This window comes from Lampris incognitus, chromosome 15 (genome assembly GCF_029633865.1).
Source record: "Lampris incognitus isolate fLamInc1 chromosome 15, fLamInc1.hap2, whole genome shotgun sequence".
NCBI lineage: Eukaryota > Metazoa > Chordata > Actinopteri > Lampriformes > Lampridae > Lampris > Lampris incognitus.
Window position 1 is genome coordinate 36,120,247 of NC_079225.1, and position 21,387 is coordinate 36,141,633.

A 21,387-nucleotide genomic window follows, 5' to 3' on the forward strand; every position below is an offset into this window, starting at 1 on the left:
AACTGCTGTTTTTAGCTATAATTTTGTGTTCTTGTGTGGTATTTCTTTGTTGTTGTCTTTAACATGGACCTACCTTTGTGTCTGAATAAAGTAAGATTTGATACCTACATACATACATACATACATACATACATACAAACATACATACTAAAAGAAACTAAACTCAGAAATAACCGAGATACGCGGAGGGGGGGGGGTTGTAAGCAGCTAATTATTAGTGCTCGTGAGATAACTTGCCAGATGAGTTTTTTTTTACTTCGTCCATTCAACAAAAGTTTGACGAAAGGTGTCAGATGTGGAAGCGCGCTTGTCAAACGTAACACCTAACGACTGCGGAAGCCACGCCCATACGTGTCCACCTTCCACACAGCGGGAGCTGGTTGGCTGACAACGCCTGTCAGTCACGCATCGCCGCCATCCCTTCCGCTCCCTTCTGAGCACTTTCTGCAGATGTGTCTCTAGATCCAGCCAGTTCAATCGCACGGCGGGGAGCTCCGTACGCGCTGCTCAACTTTTTTTGGGTTTTCTTCTGGAGGTTACAGCGCTTTTGTTGGACATTTCTACCCCCGCCCCGGATCACCAGAATGGACTGCTGAACGGGACAGCGCTGCGCAAAAGCCGACCCTAAGTCCGCCGTAAGCTGATTTGAGTGTTTAATTGATTCGTTGCCCGAGTTTCTTTACGCGTCGAAGGAGGGAAAAATGCCAGTAGCGACACTTTTGCCCTTCACCGCCACCCCAAGTAGGAAGTCTGCCAGTCCGACCTCCTTCAGACTGACGGAGAAATTCATTTTGCTGTTGGTGTTCAGCGCGTTTATTACTCTGTGTTTCGGCGCGATTTTCTTCCTGCCGGATTCGTCGAAGCTGTTGAGCGGAGTTTTCTTCCACTCGTCCGCGGTGGAGACGAACACTCGCACAGGTACGGACAGCGGCGTCCCCAACGTGGCCGCCGGCAGCGACGAGAAGATGTTGGTCAAGATCAGGAAAGACCACGAAAAGGCTCTGATCGAAGCCAAGGACACGCTCCACAAGCGCCCCGACGAAATCAAAGAGGACATCAGAAACGAGAAGGAGAGGATTGCCCTGGAGAGTATCGGTCAAGGTGGGAAGGACGTCAATCATTTGCCCTTCATTGAATACAAACGGCCGCCCGGAGCGACGGGACGCGAGCCCTCCGATCCCGAAACCAAGGAAAGACGGGCTAAAGTCAAGGAGGTAGGAATGCCAATAATAATGATCATTAAACAAAAGAAAGAGAAAGAACAGAAGTTACGAATGGCAGAAAAGTAAAACAACATCAGAGCCTCGGTCTTCGCCTGTCTTTCAAGTTATTCACGCGCTAGGGGCTGTCTTGGTTGTTACAGTACGGGAATGCTGTCCCGTCATTCCCATCGATTGCGGTCCGACTGGGATTGAGATGTCTCGTCACGGGTGTCAAAGGGGAATATCGATTAGGGATCGACGAGTCACATGTACGCCTGTCTGTATCTATAGGGAGTAAAGAGGAACGGGCTTTGTCTGGCGACAGTATAATTACGCCCCCCAACCCCCTTTTATTTTCATACAATAACCCGCCAGCTCCTCTGATCCATCTCCATTCCCATTCGTCGGCTCAGCGAGCGCTGTAAGACTATACCCATTGCCCAGGGCAGTCCGAAACCACCGGTAACTTGCACGTCCAGTGTTTCTGGGTCTTGTCTTAGTTAGGAGTGTCCCTGGAATAACAGCACGGTTTTCTCACGAAGCTCAGTTGTAAATAGAGCTGGACGATGTGGAACATTTTATCATGGCTATCACATCTTACATGTTGCACAATATGGTTATTCATATGTTTAAGCAGATATCATTGCTTCATTCATATATAAGCAGATATAACATTAAGAATCTAACTGAGGCTCATCACATTCAAGTGATTGGGGGTGTTAATTATAATACCCATAGTCGTGTCCCCCCAAATAGTTAATTTTAGGTAATTATACTCATTAATTTAGACAACACAATTGTGTATCATGATATGCTGAGATAGGGCTCCAGCATCCCCGTGACCCTGGGTAAGGATAAGCAGTTTGGATAATGGATGGATGGATATGGCAGTGTCCGAATTCATCCCTATTCAATACCATTGAAAGACATTAAACAGTAATATTGAGTTATCGTCCAGCCCTAGTTGTGAATGGGGATGTTTCAGGTGGCTCCTATAAGAAAATTATGAGGTTGTCACTCAAGTCTGTAAAGCAGGCTGTGTCATGTTTATCGCACAGCTGGCAAATAGAAAGGCTCCCATCCCTGTCCCCAGTGGTATCAGGTGGAAGTAAGTGACCCGCTACGCTCACCCTTGTTTATTGTCACTATAAACATCATCTCGGACTTACTGAGTGACAGGCTATACTTTGTGGACCGGTGACACAAATCTACATTGCTCACATAGAAACAAAAAATTTACTAAATAGATGAGGGTCTAGATCGTAGCCTAAATAGTAGTAGTTGCAACACAGTGTATTCATAGGGGCAGCAGGATGGCATAGTTAGTGTGAAGACCCCTGCTTAGATGGAGGTCCCAGGTTCAAATTGTCAAAGGATCTGTCCTGATGAACTGCCCTTGGAAAAAAGACTGGGGGGGTCAATCCCAAACCAACCCCTACTCACTCCGCCTCAGTTTGTGCATGCGCATGAAGCCTCCACCATGGTGAAGAGCATCCTGCCACTGTGGGGGGAGGAGAAGGGGCCTGTAAGACCCTCCAGCAGTGAACCTACATCAATGCTGGCTTAAATGAGACTACCCCTTAATGAAAGTGGAACGCTGACAAATGAAGGAAACATGCAAATGCAAAAAATTGCTCCATTTTTGGTGATTTCAAAAAATACAACTGATTTGATAGCACATAGTTATGGTAATTATACAATTACAGGGTCTGTTGGACAGGTTCAACTTTTGGGCAAGTTCAGGACAAGAAGACCATGTTCACAAAAAGAAGCTGTAAGATAAACCTGGGCATGAATAGTGGTTGTTCTGACAACAACTGTATGAATTATTTTAGGTCTTTTTTAAGCTGTTTGTAAATCCATTGATTTTTAAAAATGGATATTAGTTTTCATTGCAAGGCATTGAATTAAATGAAGCTTGCTATCAGCTATATCATAGGTTATTATGGCTGGGGTGTGACTAACAGGATGGTCCGTCCATGATCTTGTCTGGTGTTCAATCTGCATTATAATAGACTTGTAATTTACAACATGCTTCTATATGCTGGAATGCGATCATCACTTAGAGTAATGAAATTTTCTACAACATGCACAAACACAACTGCAATTAAAAAATGACTCTCGGGCATTTTCTTCCACTGCATACTGTTGCCCTTCATCGGTGCTTAAACAGCAAAAGACTGGGTGCTAATGCAGTGGAGCAAGGCGTTTACCAGAAGCAATGGCAAAATTTACATCCTGACTCTGGTGGACATTGTGGTGAGGGCATCCTATAGTTAGCAGTTTTTTTTATTCACTTCCTCTTAACTGAAAGTGTCCTCCATAATTGCAAATGTCACTTTATTTGGAGTGACGCTTGGTTGTGAAGTGGTAGTGGTTTGGGAAAGGTCATGAATCATTTGCCACCCTTTTTTATGTTCCCGTGGAGCATGGGACATTGATTCAATGTAAGGCTAAGCTATAGTCTGTTTTGTCTCTCGCCAAATAAGTGTTAATAAAAGGACTATATTGTTGGGATATAGGCCTAGATTAGAGTTTTAGGACCAAGTGTTTTATCACCAAGTTACAGATGTCACATTCTCCAGAATTATCGGTGATTCTCAATTATTTAATGGATCGGGTGACTGCATAATGTGCTCTATTCCAAATAAGTTGCTGTGATGGGGAAGAATCTTTTTTTCTGTAGCTCATCTTTGCTGCACAGCAATACTGGATGCATATGCACTAATACGTGTGTGCATAACAACACACATCAATGTCTGATTTCCCATCATAACCATCTTAATGTTTAGCCTATTCTCGATCAACACAACCAGTCTGTCTGCTCAGAAAAGTTGCATCATTAATGCCATAGTTAATTAAGACTCTGAACAATATGAGGAAAAAGCACTCTAATTATTACATGGATTGGGGTTTGTTGCTCATATAGGCTTTTGCTTAGACTTGATAGCAGCATTAAACACATTTGTTGAATGAATTGGCATAAAACTTACTTAGTTGGCCAAGACAGAGCAACAGGGAACACTACAGCCCACCAAATAAAAAAAAAATGAAAAAAAGACTCCCTGAGGTAAGTAGCCTAGCTTACAAATTGTAACTTGCTAGTCATTCTTGTCCAGGAAAATGAATACACCCACATGTTCTGGACAAAGTCTGCTGCACAGTCTTACAATAAGACCCATCATGGAGAAAAACCTTTCTGCTGGCACGAAGGTCACTGGTATCCCCATTAACTTCTTGGCTCAGGACACATTCTCTACCACTGCAAGGGATATTGCTCAGGTGAGATACAGGGGTTCACTAAAATAAAGTTCAATTTGGTTGACCGTGTTGTCGACATAGTATTCCTCCACAAAGAGAGCATTAAGCACCTCTGTACTAGCAGCCATGTGAAACTTATTACCAGCTCCCTTGCGGACCTGGCCCGTTTCCATCACTCTTGTCATATGGTTCTTACACCTTTTCATGGACGCTGAGTCAAACTGCAGGCTCCACAAAATATATAGTATGTTTGTGCCCGGAGTCCAGTGCGGAGACTATTAAGCATTTTCATGCCTATAATGAACACAAAACAGACACACTAATAAATAATCCAAATGTAGTGCGAAATAATGTAAAATAGCTAAGCCACTTGTGAACTGGCAAAAGTGGAGGCTAGTAAATGGACTTGCCTAGTCTATAACTTACCAGTTTCTGTAGCGCATAGAAGGGGCTATTTGCTTCTTGGGAGAGGAAGATGAGGTGTTCCTAAATTCTGCTCCAATGTTCTTAGTCTGCCACTTGTTTAAACTGTCCTTACATGGTTTTCAGGTCCCCGTTTATGGGGCTCTGTAACAGAGTGGACCATCAAGATGTTTATGTGAGTTTCGCTACAAAGAGCCGTGGTAGCACACTTGAAGGATTTCAATACGGGTAAAATGTCCTTGATTACCTGCCACATTTCATCAACCAGCTCAAAGCTTGGTAAATCTCTTGTGTGTGAGTTGGCTGTGACTGCCAACTGCTATTCAGGCATGTTGTAGGTGGGGTTCCAGTGGGTATGACAGTGCTGGATGAGCATGTCTTTTGGCAGCTCCTGTAGGTTTAACTTTCTTTTCAAAGCGTTTGTTGCAACTGAACTATGCTGGAAGTGTTTTATCTGCTACACACAGCAACCATTTCGCTCATGCTAGCACTCCTAAAGCCATCATTAATGGATAGCTGTAGCATGTGGGCAAAATACGCCACCGATTCTGAGTCCAGTAGTTGTTGGTTTGCTCAGGTTATATTTGTGACCTTGTCATGGAAACACACCATTATCTTCTCCACCACTCCCTTATGGTAGCATATGACTCGGAGATAAAAACTGGCCACGGGTCGGTGGTGATGCCAACAGAATCGCCACCAAGTTGGCCCTTAGCTTGGTACATTTGCTCTCATAGCTCTCCTCTACTCTGGCAGTGACAGTGCTCCACGAAGGGACTTTGTATTCCAATTGCACTTTGTATGACGTACCTTGAAATCCTTCAAGTGTGCTACTACAGCTCTTTGTAGTGAAACTCACATATACATCTTGATGGCTGCGCCTGTTTAGGAGGCTTTTGCAAAGTCTCCTAAACAGGTGCACACAGAAGCCATTTTCCTCTACAAAGCTCAAAGGGAGCATCTCCTTGGTGTTCATCTTAATTAGGAGCCAGGTCATTTCTTGTTAATGAGCACCATCACAGCGTTGTGTTGATGTTGTGAAGGCAATAATCTTGTGCATTTGTCAGGAGTTGTTTCTGTCCAATGACATACCTTTTATGATTTAAAAGGCTATGGTTTCATATAGTACTAGCTGTACCGTGATGTATAAGTTCTGCAAGACAGCTTGCATTGCACATGATTTTGGTTGAGTTTGTCGAAAAACTTCCAATCTTCGCTAGTGCGACTTGGAAATGGCTGGTCACTGACCGACTGTTGTTTCTTTTGGCAACTTTTCATATGTTGCATATAACAAACAATGTTAGTTGCATGAGTCTACAAATTCACATTTTTGCCTTTATTCTTTTCATATTAGATGAAGAATTGTCATCTGTTTTAATGGTTTTATCTTTTATTGATCTATGTTTTATATGGGTTGAATTAATAAATGGAGCCAAAACAGTTGTACATAGACAGTCTTTGTGAGTGGAAAAATAAGATTGAGTAAGCACATACTCAAAAAGTAATTGATTGATCAGTCACTTGTGCCCATCCTGAGCATAGTATAGCTTTTCAGGTTGAAGAAAGGAATAAGTGTTTTTATCGTGGGGTTCCTCAGGGAGGTGCCTGAAAATGGTGATGGAAAAAAAAAAGAGAGAACTCGTCCACCTCCTGCTTTGGTACACAGCTGCTTAGGCCATACTGGATTTTCATTGAGATCCCAGTGTGCCTCAAGAACGAGCCATTTCTGTTGACAATCTTCTGAGAGACAAAGGGATGTGAGGGGAACTGCTCCCTGTTAAAGATCTGGAATATGTTCTGATGCTCCCTCTTGTCCTGGAGCAGCTCATTTAGGGAGCACACAGGGGACTTGTTGCTGCTGATCTGGTTTTACCTATTCATTTGAGGTGTCCCCTCACATGGTTGGATGGGCCAGTTTTGGTATCACCAGCTTCTGCAAAGGGGACATTTATGTTCTTTTTGTGATGTTGGCTTGTTTGCTGAAAATAAAAGTTCAGAGGAATATTGCCATAAAAAAATGGTGATGAAAAGGTCATCAAAGACTTACGTCCAAGGTTTGAGTTTGCATCAAGTTTCAAGAGAGTCTGATACATGGGAAGCTTTTCTTGCATTGTTTTATTGTGTCCTACAGTGGTATGAGGTACAATATTTTGATGTGTACATTGCTATCTTGGCTGATGACGTCTACAGTTTGATTACATTCTGTTCTTCACTGGAGAATACATATCCACATGATAGCCATGATTGGCTACTCGGTGGCTACTCTTTCTTGTAGCCAAGTAATCTGTGATAAAGAAAGCAACAAGTGTGGTTATAAGGCATCATTTATGACACTGATGAAATTAATTCCTCATATTTCTCTTTTTGGCAAAAAGGATAATGTCATGACCATAAAATCAACACATCTGCTCAGACTAAGCTTTAGCCACAGTTAATCAGCAGTTTTGTTACACGTAGCTCTTAATGTGTGTCCACTCTAAGTTCAATTATTAATTGTGAATCATTAATGTTTGATAATAAATTACTCCAATTTTAGACATGGTCAAGGGAAACACACCAGTACCTTACACACCTCCTGTTTTTTTTATAGGATGTCATTTCATGGCATGCTTAGTGAGACATTTTACAGTACATTTTCCATTTCCATTTTATTAATTTTGCTGCCATGTAGTTGACCCCCCTCTCCAGAGCAAAGTGCAGTGAGTTGAACAAATATTCATCCATAGACTGCCAACATTACATCAATCAATCGTAAAAAGTGCAAAGGTTGTGCTGGCTGGCTGAAGTAGCTGGCTTTTGTTGATAAATTCACTCACCGTTACTATATGCCATTATGTCAAGTCCACCCTCACAACCGCCACTCAAACGCAAAACCATTTTGAATCGAGACTTTTTGAAAGGTGACAAATTTTATGCATGAAAATGGGTTTTGAAAGCCTGAAACATTTTGTTTGCTCGGTACCAGGTGATAGAAAGTAGCCCTCCAGCTTATTAAAGCTTTACTGAAATAAACAGAATCATCCTTTAGATTTTGTCTATTTATAATCCCAGAAGGACACGTTCGTATAGCTTCTCTGCAATCATAAGTAATGCTTCCACTTTTGAAGGTGTTAATTGCATGTCGAGGTAGGCTTGATGCAAGATAATTGGTCGTTTTTACCTAATCTTTAGTCTGTTACACAACTCTCAATATCTTTGTCCTCCATTTGCTTTTAAGTTCCTGCTTAACTAGTCATTTTGTTGACTGAACACATAACAAACCTGCAAAAATGTACACGCATCCACGCTACCTCTGCTTTTTTTTTTTAACACTTTATTAGTCCCCGTGGGGCAATTCATTCTCTGCATTTAACCCATCCTAGCTGTGTAGCTAGCAGCAGTGGGCAGCTGCAGCGCCCGGGGACCAACTCCAGTTCTTCTTTCCATTGCCTCGGTTAGTGGCACAGGAGTATTAACCCTAACATGCATGTTGTTTTGATGGTGGGGGAAACTGGAGCACCCGGAGAAAACCCACCGCAGACTCGGGGAGAACATGCAAACTCCACACAGAGGATGACCTGGGATGACCCCCAAGGTTGGACAACCCCAGGGTTTGAACCCGGGACCGTCTTGCTGTAAGGCGACAGCGCTAACCACTGGGCCACTGTGCCATTTAAAAAAAAGAAAAAAGAAAAAAAAAGGAGCTTGATGAACTGATGTTGTCTAGAGGAGCCTTTAGTAAATGTGGATGCAAAGGACTGTGATACCGGCTTCTCACTTCACCTGTACACTGACTGACGCATGCTCAAGAGACCCTCGCTGGGGTCTCCTCGTCTGAGTGGTTGAGTTATTTATTAGTAATGGAGAGAGACGGCTTGCAGGGGTCTCTCTGTGGAGGATAAATAGCTTTTCTTTGCAGCAGACATGAAACCTCAGCTAGTGAGAGCCAGAGCTTTGGCTGGCCTTCAGCGTGGCTTTGATGGCTAGTGTCGTAGGTTGTGAAATTGGGGATTGGTTGGGGGTTAGAAACTTAAAAGTAACATCATTTTAGCAGATAACGGCTAGTGAAATTAAGTCTGGATTCTAAACACCATGTTTTTGGAGCTTGGTAAGAAGTCATGGGCCTGTTAGAGTAAAGGATACCTCTACCTAATATATTGGTTTATGGGCTGAGGTGTAAATGATGACAGGCCATCCTATGCAACAGGCTGTTAGTTCAGCTATCATGCTCTTAATTGTTGGCACTTGATGACACTTTGTCATAATTTGCTTTAGATACAATTTCTTCCAGATGCATTTAGGGAAGCATTTTTTTAATGTCCATGCAACCCAACATTTGGGGTCCGTGTCTTGTGGTTTTCAAATTAGTGCTGTATGTAGTGGGCCTAATCGCCTAACACTTGGGAAATGTTGACAGTGTGGTCCAAAGAATTTGTATCCAAATTTTGCCACAATTTTTAGTCTGAGAATACAAATACTAATTAGTCCCTATTCTTGCACTCTGAGATGGCCGCATGCACGTATGTGTGTGTGTGTGTGTGTGTGTGTGTGTGTGTGTGTGTGTGTGTGTGTGTGGTAATCTGTTCATACCTTATCTCTCTCTTTCTCGCTCACTCACTCTCTTGCTCTCTCACTCCCTCTCTCGCTCTCTCTGTCTCTTGGCAGCCAATAAGGTAATGGTACTCATCCATGTGCCATGGAGGGCTCTGCTATGAATAGATGGGGGAGAACTAATTAGCGAAATCAGTCAATGTAGTCTGGAGTTGAAATATGGCACACTGTTGGAATACTACTGCTACAGGATCTATTTCGGAATCAACCACTCGGACTAACTGCTTCTCACTGTGTTGCCCCACTTTTCTTGTCAGGCAGAGTAGAAGATGGACTTCTGCATCTCTAATAGAGTTGTTACTCGGCCCTCCAGGTGTGCAGTTTAATTGTGTAATGGTTATGGCTCACATCCATAGGCTTTTTAAAAGCCTCATCCTGGATAGGTACACCTGAGTTATGTGTGTGAGGCCTGCCCAAGTATACTGCCTCACTAGCATGTGCCAGAAAATCACCAAACCATCATTGTATGTAGTTTGAAACTTGGCCATCAACAACTAATGTAGCAGGGGTTACCAAACTTTTCCATACCAAGGCCCCCCAAATAGAATTAGCTTCTGGTCGGCCCCCCTTTTTGCAAGATGTCTTTAAAAACCCATTGACAATTTTACGGCAAATGTAAGGAGAAAAAAAAAAACCTCCTGAATATATCAACTTTTATTAATGCAATAATAATTACATTTGTATTTCAAATCTTTAATCAGTGCGTTAGATTCAATATTGCTGTTTTCCATTATAAGCATTGTTTGTCAGTTTAGTGTAAAAACATTCAACAACCGTGTGTGTGTGTGTGTGTGTGTGTGTGTGTGTGTGTGTGTGTGTGTGTGTGTGTGTGTGTGTGTCTGGGAGTGAGCGAGACAGCATACTAGTGGGAGGGGTGGGCTTATCTATACATCATAACAGGTATATATTATAAATGATATTTTACAATACACATAATAATAAATCATAATGGTAATAAGTTTATTTTATTTTTACAATTATTTTTTCAGCATTTTCCCTCATCTTCCCACCAATTTGCTGCGGCCCCCACTTTGAAAACCACTGGCTTATATAACAACTCCACCATATTACTGAATAAAACATGGACACAACCATGAATGAAAGGAAAAATAAGAAACGGGAAGATAAGACTGAATATACTCTAAAGCACATGCATCGATCGCGAGCCCAACAAACAGCATGGACCAAGTATTTTTCAAAGAATGTTAAGACGTCACCGTCCATATTTAGCCCATGTCAGAATGTCACTTATGGATTACATGAAACAGGTCCTACGCGTAATTCAGGTGGACCTATCGGTATCTGGGCTGAAATTTCCAAGTAGGTAAATGAATCTGGTTTGATTGGTTGAAACATTAACTGTGCTGTAATGTGTGTTGTGCAAGTCCTACTTCTTTGATCGCAGCCAGCAATTACTTTTGGTTTCTGAGTGTGTGTGTGTGTGCGCTTTTATGTACTTTTGCATATGCACACCCAGGTAGACTGAAAAGTAGTACTCTCAGTTTGTAACAATGGAAGTCCCGTTTAAACCAGCATCCCCTAGCAGTTTTTGTCCCCAAGATTTCAGCTAAGTAGCTTTTTTTCACCTGGGAGGAGATAACATCCAGCCCTTGTGCCACCACAGCACAGGTCCACCATGTTGACTCCTTTTAACAAGGTTCGTTTGTTCCAGCAGGAAGTCCCCGGGCCTGAGTGGTAATAACCTTCCAAATGCCTACAGCAAAGATGGATTTTAAAGAGCCCCCGCAGTCAAAATCTAGATTTCCATAGCTTTTACATTGTACTTTTTGCAGTAACTTGAGTCAAAAAACACTATGAAGTAGGCAGTTGGCAGTCTGTCTTTGTGTCTCGGGAGCCTCTGAAAGGGGATTACCAGGGCTGAGTTGCCAAGTCTGGATTGAGTTTTCACTGCTCTGGCAGTATCACTTGGTCCCATGATTTTGCCGAGACAAGCTGGCGGATGTTTAGTTAAGAGTACCAGGGTTAGCGTGGCGGCTTACAAATAATACCACTTGTGCAACGTATACACAGAAGTCGGTTTATCATGCAGTAGTGAGTGCACTTGCAGTTGCATTGGGTAAGTTTGGGGTTAAAGTTAAGTAGTAATTAAGTTTAGGGTTAAAGATAGGTAAATGATTAGTTAAGGGTTAATGTTAGGTTGTGGTTAAATGAGGATGGCAATTAAGGTACAATTTTGTGATATTGCACCACTATGGAATTTATTAACATGGCAACACAGTATCTCTCTGTCTCTCTCTCTGTCTGTGTCTCTGTCTCTGTCTCTGTCTCTCTTTCTCTCTCTCTCTACTGTACAAAAGTATGGTATTGGGCTGGAAGATATTAACTCAACCAAATGTAACTATATTTTTTGACAGAATACCTTGATATCAATATCTTGGGGATGATTGCTTTTGTGAGATATTCACCATGAGGAAATTTTAAGACATGGTATGAGAAATGTAGATATGATGATTAAGTTGGTACAGGCATACATTGTTCATTTCACTCAGCTAAAAAAAAAAAATTCTAATACATTCAGAAGATGGTATCACTTTACGGTAATGCAGCCTTTAAGACCAGGGAATGACTGTTAAAGTTATGTCAAGATAAGCAAAATCCCAGACAATATCTGCTCTCATATCGATATTCTTTTTTTTTTTTTTTTGTGGATCCCCCCCCCCCCCCATTTTCTCCCCAATTGTACCTGTCCAATTACCCCACTCTTCCGAGCTGTCCCGGTCACTGCTCCACCCCCTCTTCCAATCCGGGGAGGGCTGCAGACTACCACATGCCTCCTCCGATACATGTGGAGTCGCCAGCCGCCTCTTTTCATCCGACAGTGAGGAGCTTCGCCAGGGGGACGTCACGTTGGGAGGATCACGCTATTCCCTCCAGTTCCCCCTCCCCCTTGAACAGGCGCCCCAACCAACCAGAGGAGGCGCTAGTGCAGCGACCAGGACACACACACCCACGTCCGGCTTCCCACCCACAGACACAGCCGATTATGTCTGTAGGGAAGCCCGACCAAGCCGGAGGTAACACGGGGATTCGATCTGGCAATCCCCACGTTGGTAGGCAACAGAATAGACCGCTACGCTACCCAGACGCCCCATATCGACATTATATTGATAAATTGCCCAGCTCATGTATTGTACACAGTGAAAGATTTTCTGGAAGAGAACATTTGACTGTACTCTTCATATTCATGCTTTTCAATTTCTTTTTCCTTTTTAGCTTCATACAACTTTCCTTCTTTCTCCTTTTATAGACCTCTCTAAGGCCTTTGATTGCGTTGATCACAGTAATTGGACGTCTTAAAACTACTGTTTTTTCTGAGCATGCAGTTGGATGGCTTGCAAGCTATCTCTCACAGACAGAACCCAGGCTATTCAGTTTGAGGGTGCTACCTCTGAGGTACTGTAAGCCCACAAGGGGGTCCCACAAGGCTCGGTTCTGGACCCACTATCATTTCATATATGCATAAATTGCCGTGGACAGAATATTCCAAACTCAGCCTTTCATTTCTATAACGATGACACTATCATATACTGCTTTGCATCCTCTCCTAAGAATTTTGCATATCTTCAGTGTACATTTGATAGGGTACAAGAACAGCTTTGTCAACTGCAACTTGTTCTAAATACAGATCAAACAAAACTTATGTTTTTTACTACTTCAAGAACAGTCAGATCAGCGTTGTCCAAGAAAATTACTACCAGAAATGGTCAACAAATTGAGTTTGTATCTACTTTTAAATACCTCAGGTTCTTAATTGATGACCACTTCTCTTTTAAGGCACATATCCAGTATGTTACAAAAAGCTGAAGCTTTTACAGGGTTTTTAACCATAGAAACAAGTCTTGCTTTTGTGTGAAACAGAAATTGGTGGAGTTTACCTTTTTACCTGTCATTGATTATGGTGATGTGTTGTATATGAATGCCTCTGCTCATCACATGCTGGATAGCTTGTGTCATGGGGCTTTGAGATTCATTACAAATTGTGAATCTCTCACTCACCACTGTTTATTGTACTCAAAAGTGAATTGGCCTGCTTTATGTACCTACGCACTGCCTCAGTCATTAGTATGTTTTTATTTACAAAGCCATTCTTGGCAAAATTCCAACTTATTTATCTTCTCTTTTAAACTTGAAGTATGGAAATTACGATCTCTGTTCTCACAACATTTTGCATTTTGTTGTTCCCAAAGCCCAAACTGAAATGGGAAAGAAAGCTTTTGGGTTTTCTGTACCTACTGCTTAGAACAAGCTACAGACTGATCTTAAACTTCAAAACATAGAACCCCTGAACGACTTTATATCTATGGTGAGTTCTGTTGAGTCCAGGTTGTCTGTGTGCAAGTTGTTTTATCTGATCATATTAGCATTACTCAAATCCATGTGCTTTTATGTGAAGTTTCTAGTTGAAACTCTGTGTTGCTGTTACTCTTGGCCAGGTCTCCCTTGTAAAAGAGATCTTTGATCCCAGTGGGACAAACCTGATTAAATAAAGGCTAAATAAAATAAAATGAAGAAAGTGTAGAGATGCCCAGCTAGCAGCGGCGCATATGTCACTCACAGAAATGCCCCTGAATAGGGTCCATGGGGTGGCCACACCTCTGGTGGAATGAGCCCGTAGACTCTTGTGGGGGGTGCAGTCCATGACTCTCATAAGCTATAATTACTTCCTCCACCACCCAGTTTGACAGGCGCTGGCCGGTCAGAGCCTTCCCTCTGTGAGAAGGGGCCCATGATACAAAAAGCTGGTTACTCCTCCTAAATCCCTTAGTCCTGTCCGCATCGATCCGTAAAGGTCTTACTGGACAGAGTGAATTAAGCCTCTCGCTCTGTGCGAAAAGTGGCAGGTGAAAGACAAGGCGCTCCAGCGTGGGGAAGCTAATAAGCTGTGGCGTAGGCAGACATCAGAGTGTGGATGGGCACATAGAAAATCAGGTGGGCCTAGCCCGTCCAAGACCAATCATACTAATAGCTTCTGAAATGCATATGTTAACCAAAATAGGCCATTACAACCATACTTGCCTGATTGCACTACAGTTTAATCATACAAGCCTTATAATTATATTATCATCAGAGGTAATGTTACAGGCACGAAGACGAACATTAACAGCATCGCATAGCCTGGCATGGCGGCCACATATTCACACACACACACACACACACACACACACACACACACACACACACAGCTGACAGATGCAACAGCATTATTAATCAAGCATATGGATAGAGGTACACACAGGGCCGCTGAAACCGGAGGAAGACTGGGTCAGTTGTCCTGGGCACTAGGTCAAGGGAGGGTCCAACTCCGATGGCTACCACTGCCACGGCTCTGTTAGCCCTCGGCAGACACGATGACGGAAGCCATATAGCACTGCTGGAGCAGGGGGACCCATGCGAGCCCGGTCAAGATTGAGGTCCAGACTAGAAAAGAGATTTACATGTGCACCACCTATGTTTGCGCTGTTAAAGGGCCCAGTATGTATTTTTTTTCCATGGAAATCTGGTGTATAGTATATTCAGATCTTTAAATAACGATTTTTTTTAATCAATTTTCTATGGACAACTTCAAAGCATTGAAGTTGGGATTTGGGAATGATAGCATGTCTCTAATATGATTGAATTTTGGTGATGGGGCTACACTTATTAACCAGCCCATATTTGGATTAAATGGTATGTGGGGGAGGAGAGCTCTTTTGCTGTGCACAAATGGAACAAGCTTTGTGTGTGCGTTATGGCCAGTGAGTGACCGATGCGCAGTCAGGACCCGGGGGGGTGGGGGTGGGGTGGCCTTGGAACAGTGTGATCCTCCCACACGCTATGTCCCCCTGGTGAAACTCCTCACTGTCAGGTGAAAAGAAGCGGATGACTCCACATGTATCGGAGGAGAGATGTGGTAGTCTGCAGCCCTACCTGGGTCGGCAGAGGGGGTGGAGCAGCGACCGGGACAGCTCGGAAGAGTGGGGTAATTGGCGGGATACAACTGGGGAGAAAAAGGGGGGGGGGGAAAGAAAAGAAAAAAAGACACACTTGAACATAGCCGCATAAACCACACTCGCATGCACACACACGCACGAGTGTTGTGCATGAACGCATTGAACAGGCTCATGTTTTCAGTGAACGGTAAACTGAACCTCTCCATTTGCAACTGATGAACATGAATGCATCGTTCGTTCCTGCAACACGCACTCTATTTTAGGGCACCCAGCGTGCTGGCATGGCTAGTGCAACTGGCAATTCAGACACAGATGCAGCTACCGGTACTGCTGAAGCCAGCTCATATGAATATTTGAAAGAGTTTAATGAACAAATCAGTACAGATTCCAACTTGAAAAAAATTTCAAAATGTTTATGCAAATTGTTCCTGCTGGGTCTCAAAAAAACAAGTCCGAACCTCAGCCAAATCAGCAATGAATTTGAAATGACACAGCGAGTTGAAGTATGACCATCGGAGTAGCTCATTTAAAAAAAAAAATTTTTTTTAAATGGAAGAAATGAGTGAGAACTAGTTCATTTTTTTGGGACTGTGAACTTAGTTAAAAATTCAAAACTGTGAACTGTGAACTACTTCATTTTAATCTGTGTGATTCAACTTCGAGCTGGCTCTTGTGAAGTATAAACTTGCACAACACTACACACAGACACACACACACATAAAATAACATAAAATCCAGTTGTACACCCAACAAAAACTATACCCTATAAACAATAATATTGACAATTAGCTTATTTTTGATAATTAGAGGAGGAAATGAAAGGGCTTGGTGTGGGTGGTGAGTTGCAAATGATCCCTGAACTTAAGCTGAATTCTCTTCCTCCTGCTTCTCACATCTTTTTGACAAACTTAAGCAAACTGCTTTGTTTCACCATCTTAAACCTACATTACAAGCAGCTAGCAAGCAGAAAGCAGGCTTCTGTGCAGTGTGCAGGCTGTACACTGACTGAATGAAAGAGGAGGGGCTGCTCGCAATCTGACATTTGTGAAATGCACTGCCATTCAAAATCTGACCTATCATCAAATGGTAAACAAGAAGCAAGAAACAAGAATTTTTTTTTTTTTATTGGTCGCTCAGTTGGATAATTGAAAGAGTATTCATTGACTGCTATTCACTGGATGATCCAGCAAAAATAAGGAAGCCTTCTGATTGGGTGAGCCTGAGTGCCAATTGGCAAGCTATGCGGCAGGCTGGAAGAGGACTCACTAACTTAGACACAAAAGCAGGGTTAGGACGCAACATCCCCACCCCATAATCGGGGGAAAACTGCAAGCAGGATGCATGCACAGACAATTCCCTTATCCGTTTGGCTGACGTCAGTGCCAGCAACAGGATAGTTTTGAGAGAGAGTAACTTTAGGTCAGCATACTGCAGGGGCTCGAAAGGCAACCTTGAGAGAGCCTCCAAAATGATTGGCAAGTCCCATGATGGAACTAAAAGTTTACGCAGGTCACAGATGGTGGGTTCCCTTCATAAACCTCTTTATCAGAACATGCTGTCCAGTCGGCGCATTCCCAAAATTTTGCGGCCAATTTGCAGCCAAATAGACCTTAAATGTTGGAAAAAGCTTTACCTTTGGCCAGTAAATCCTGCAGGAAGCATAACATCCAGAACAGAACTCTGAAATGAAATGATGGCTCTAGCCTCACACCATCTCTCAAATGTGTGCCACTTAATATCATAAAATGAATGCGTAGATGGTGCCCTCATGCTTTAACTAGTGTCAATCACCTTCAGTGGGAGACCAGACTCACTCAAATTTACCCTCTCACATGCCAAACCCAAAGAGTCAGCCCCGCAGGTTGTGGGTGAAAAATCTGTCCAGGCGCCTGTGACATCCAGTCCCTGCGCAATGGCAGCGACCATGGTTGGCTGTGAAGGAGCCACACCAGATCCGCCATCCACGGCCTGCTGGGCCAATATGGGGCTATCAGAATCAGAGATAGCCACTGCTTTCTTACTCTGATCGGTGTCAGAGCGATGAGGTTGAACAGGAGGATGGCATACAGCAGCACATTCGACCATGGGTGAGCCAGTGCTTCTGCCCCTAGTGGTGCTTCCCTCTTTCTTAATGAGAAGAAAAGAGTTTCACATGAAGAGCTCCACACTCAGCTGAATCTCTCCCACACCAAGGGAAGCACTTCAGGGTTGAACCTCCACTCGCCGTAAAGCAGATTTCCTCTGGAGAGCAAATCTGCCCCATAGTTCAATACACTTGGGACGTGTGCCGCGTGTAATGACAACAGCCGTTCCATATTATGAGACTTTGGGCCAGTCTGTGTAGTGTTATGGAGCGTGTGCCCCACAACGGGTTTATATAAGCCACTGCTGTCATATTATCTGTTCAGACCAAAACATGACAACTCCTCAGGAGTGGCAAAAAATGCTTGAGAGCCAGGAAAACTGCCAACAACTTAAGGTAGTTCATATATGAGGATGACAGAGCCTTGGGGGCCAGGTCCCAGTCACAGACCTCTTGAATAAAGCTCCCCACCCTGTCAATGAAGCATCCATTGTTGCTGTTTCCTTCATAACAACCGTTCCCAATGGGGTGCCACCAGTGAACCACCCTGGGTGTCTCCGATGACCCATGCCAGGACACATTCCAGGGAAACCCTCACCATATGACTGAGATGATGTTGAATGTCCAGATGTAAGGAAGACACCCAGCAGTGGAAATCCTGCAACCTCAACAACCCCTGAGGAACAACAGAAATTACTGAGGCAATAAGCCCCTCTGTCTGGCGGAGGTAGGCTCTGAAAGGGACTGAGTTCCCCTGGCAGAGCAAAGCAAGGTGCTCGCAGAATTGCCCAAAAAGAAACGGAATTTATTTCAAGGCCCAAATACTCTATATTCTGAGTGGGAGATGATACTCTTTTTTTTTTTTTTGCCTTTTTTGGATAGGGGATAGTGAAGTAGCAGACAGGAAACAAGGGGAGAAAGAGATGGATACGACATGTAACAAAGGTCACTGGCTGGAATCGAACCAGGGGTATTGCGGTTATGTGGTATGCACCATAACCATTCGGCCACCAGAGCGCCCGGGAGACAAGACTGCTTTGTATGATTGACACTGAAGCCCAAGCTGGTGAGGCTGCTTAACAGCATATGGGTGTCTCTCTCTGCTTGCTCCCTGCTGGGAGCCCGGAGGAGAGAATCCTCCAAATATGCCAACATTCTGAGACCCATGCCCTGCATAGGATTCAGGGCTACCTCCACACAATCGCTGAAGACCCTCAGCATGAGTGACAGCCCAAATGGCAGAGTTTGATATTTGTATGGTATGCCCTGAAAAACAAACCTGAGAAGTTTTCTGTGTGCTGGATATATGCTCATATGAAAATAAGCGTCCTGCAGATCTATTGACGTGAACCAGTCGCCAGCTGAATCGAGCGGAATAAAACGTTGTGCATGAGCATTCTGAATTTGTATTTGCGGAGGTGGGAATTGAGGAAACGTAAATCCCAGTATTGGATACAACGAACCTCCCTTTTTCGGAACACTGGGAGTAGAAGCCCAGATTTATTTCTTCCTCCAGCGCCGCTCGAATTGACCCTCGGCTTAAGAGAGAAGAGATTTTGCTCTTTAAAGCTCTTGCTGCCTCCCCTGAGGCCACCGAAAACACACCATTGAAACTCATGGTTTCGTTGCAGCCTGAAGCCTACATGCAACCCCTGGCAACAGTTGTAAACACCCAGGGGTGAACTGCGCATGCGCGCCATATTTTTGCTTTGACAATGAGGGGACCCGGGGGCCCGGAGCGCAAAACTGAAGTAACCCTAACCCTTTTTCTCCCCATCTGTGAACAGAGTGAACATAGTGAGATGTTACACTGTGCTGACTGGGGCACTGGTGTGGTTCTTCTCCTCTCCTCCTCTTGGGGGGAAGAGGACGCTGCTCCCTGGGAGGCTCAGGGCAGGTATCTCTCTGAGTGCTGACTGCTGAGCCTCTGTTTCCACCAACCACAGCTCTATAGTCAACCACCTTTTCTTCCCCTCCGGCGGGCGGATGAGTGGTTTGACATAGCGGCGGGCGAGGCAGCATCGGAAAACTTTTTGCCCCACTACTTTTGGCCCTGAGCACCGGGGATGGTGGGTGGCTGGTTGCTCAGGTGACTGGAATCTGACTCCCATCACACCACTCACATACACGGGAGAAGAGACGGGAGAAGACATCATTCAGAGAGAGAGAGAACAGATGTTAGAGAAAAGAGAATAGTTGCAGTAGTCAAATATCTATCTCGTTAGTTTAGCAGTGCTTGGTAAATTCATCGAGACAGAAACCAACCCGCCATGCAGTACTACTATTATAACTGTAGATAATATCAGCTGAAATCTTTTGAAACGCATCCATGTAAAATTTTTAACAAAGAAATTATTTCTATCTTGTGTTTCTGCAAAGTTTTCAAAAGAGCCTTATGTGGATTGGAAACCACCATTTCTGAGTATCACTGCTGAAATCCCACCTTGCAGTTACCGGGAGGGTGCTATGAAATCAGTCGAGAGACAAAAAAGAGGTTCTTTGTAGCTGGTATAGCAGACTCAAAGGTGGAAGGTCTGTTCTCCCTTATTATAGTCAGCCATGGGGAACAGAGGACTCTAGTTTTCAAAACTTCAGATGACTTTCAAGATTCGAGGCGGCTCTAGGTCTGGAATAGTTTTGTTTCAGCGTCAATGTGGTTACAGATTGTATGCTTGTTGTTGAACCTGTTAAGCATTTTTTTTCAGCTTGAAGAGTTTATAATGTAGGTTTTGTCACAAAAATCCAGATATCTTTACAAGGATTTGAGTAGGGACATTGCTGATAAACGATTATTTGAGCTCTATGCCAATTACAAGATAGTTAAGTGCTTAAAGATTATTCCCAATTGTCCTTACTGTTGACACGCTGACGTACTGCTACCTAGTTTGAATATGACTTATTCGCAATTAGCTTTTTTTTCCTACAATCCACTCACTACTTGTTGGAAGTTTACAGTTGATTGTGGGAGCAGAGAGGAGAAAAAGAAATGTACTACAAATAACTGACAAATTGACAGGGTCAGTTCATGGTATATGCCTTAGCGGCTTAGCCCACTGTGCCCTCCGGCTGTTGTGGTTTTAGTTCAACCCTGAAGCCAATATGTTAGGTTGGGCTAAGTCCAAATAATGAATTTTTTATGGCGTAATAAACTCACTAGAAGTATTTAGGCTGAGTGGCTAGCAGGAGAGGATTAAGACATGTCCAAGCTATATATTAATGTGTATTGTTATAGCTTGGCTCCAATAAAGTCAGAGATGGATCGGCCTGCTGGTTGTTAGATTGAAAGGATTATAGTTGGGTGTGTGTGTGTGTGCGTGTGTGCGTGCGTGTGGGGGGGCGGGGGTGAGACTTTGAAAAATGTAAGCGAGAGGAGTGAAAATGATGAGAGTGCAAGTGAGAGAGTTGGAGAAAAGAAAAATGGAATCATTCCAGGTTTTATGTTTGTTGCACCCTGGCTCTAACCATTCCCTCAAAGGGATTATGGATTCAGCGTTGACTGAGGAGGTAATCATATTTATAATACACACACACACACACACACACACACACACACACACACACACACACACACACACACACTGATAGTCACACTCACACAGAGAGCATATCTTCTGTATATGTGTGAGTGAGTTCTTGAGCCTTTCATCCCCACGCCGATGCTGCCAAGTCTGACCTCAGCCCATGGTAAATCCCAGCATCACATTCAAAACAGGCCTGGATGGAGAGATGATATTCTGAAATGCTCCATGTCCAATAAAGCCTTTTAAACCATCTTAAAGAAATATCTAGCTATCCTCCGGAGTTCTTGTGACTGCTCTCGAAGCTCCAACTCCAGTCATGTATATAGTACATTGAGCAGTGAGCTGGAAAAGCCCTA

General features: G+C 43.5%; 1 protein-coding gene across 1 annotated transcript in view; it reads left to right on the forward strand.

Moving 5' to 3' along the window:
• The first annotated feature begins 497 nt into the window (after window positions 1-497).
• Window positions 498-21,387, forward strand: part of man1a1 (mannosidase, alpha, class 1A, member 1) — a 248,254-nt gene continuing 227,364 nt past the window's right edge. The window contains exon 1 of the mRNA XM_056294357.1: window positions 498-1,214. Within this exon, the coding sequence (XP_056150332.1) occupies window positions 702-1,214 (513 nt within the window). The 5' untranslated portion in view covers window positions 498-701. The remainder of the gene's footprint in view (window positions 1,215-21,387) is intronic.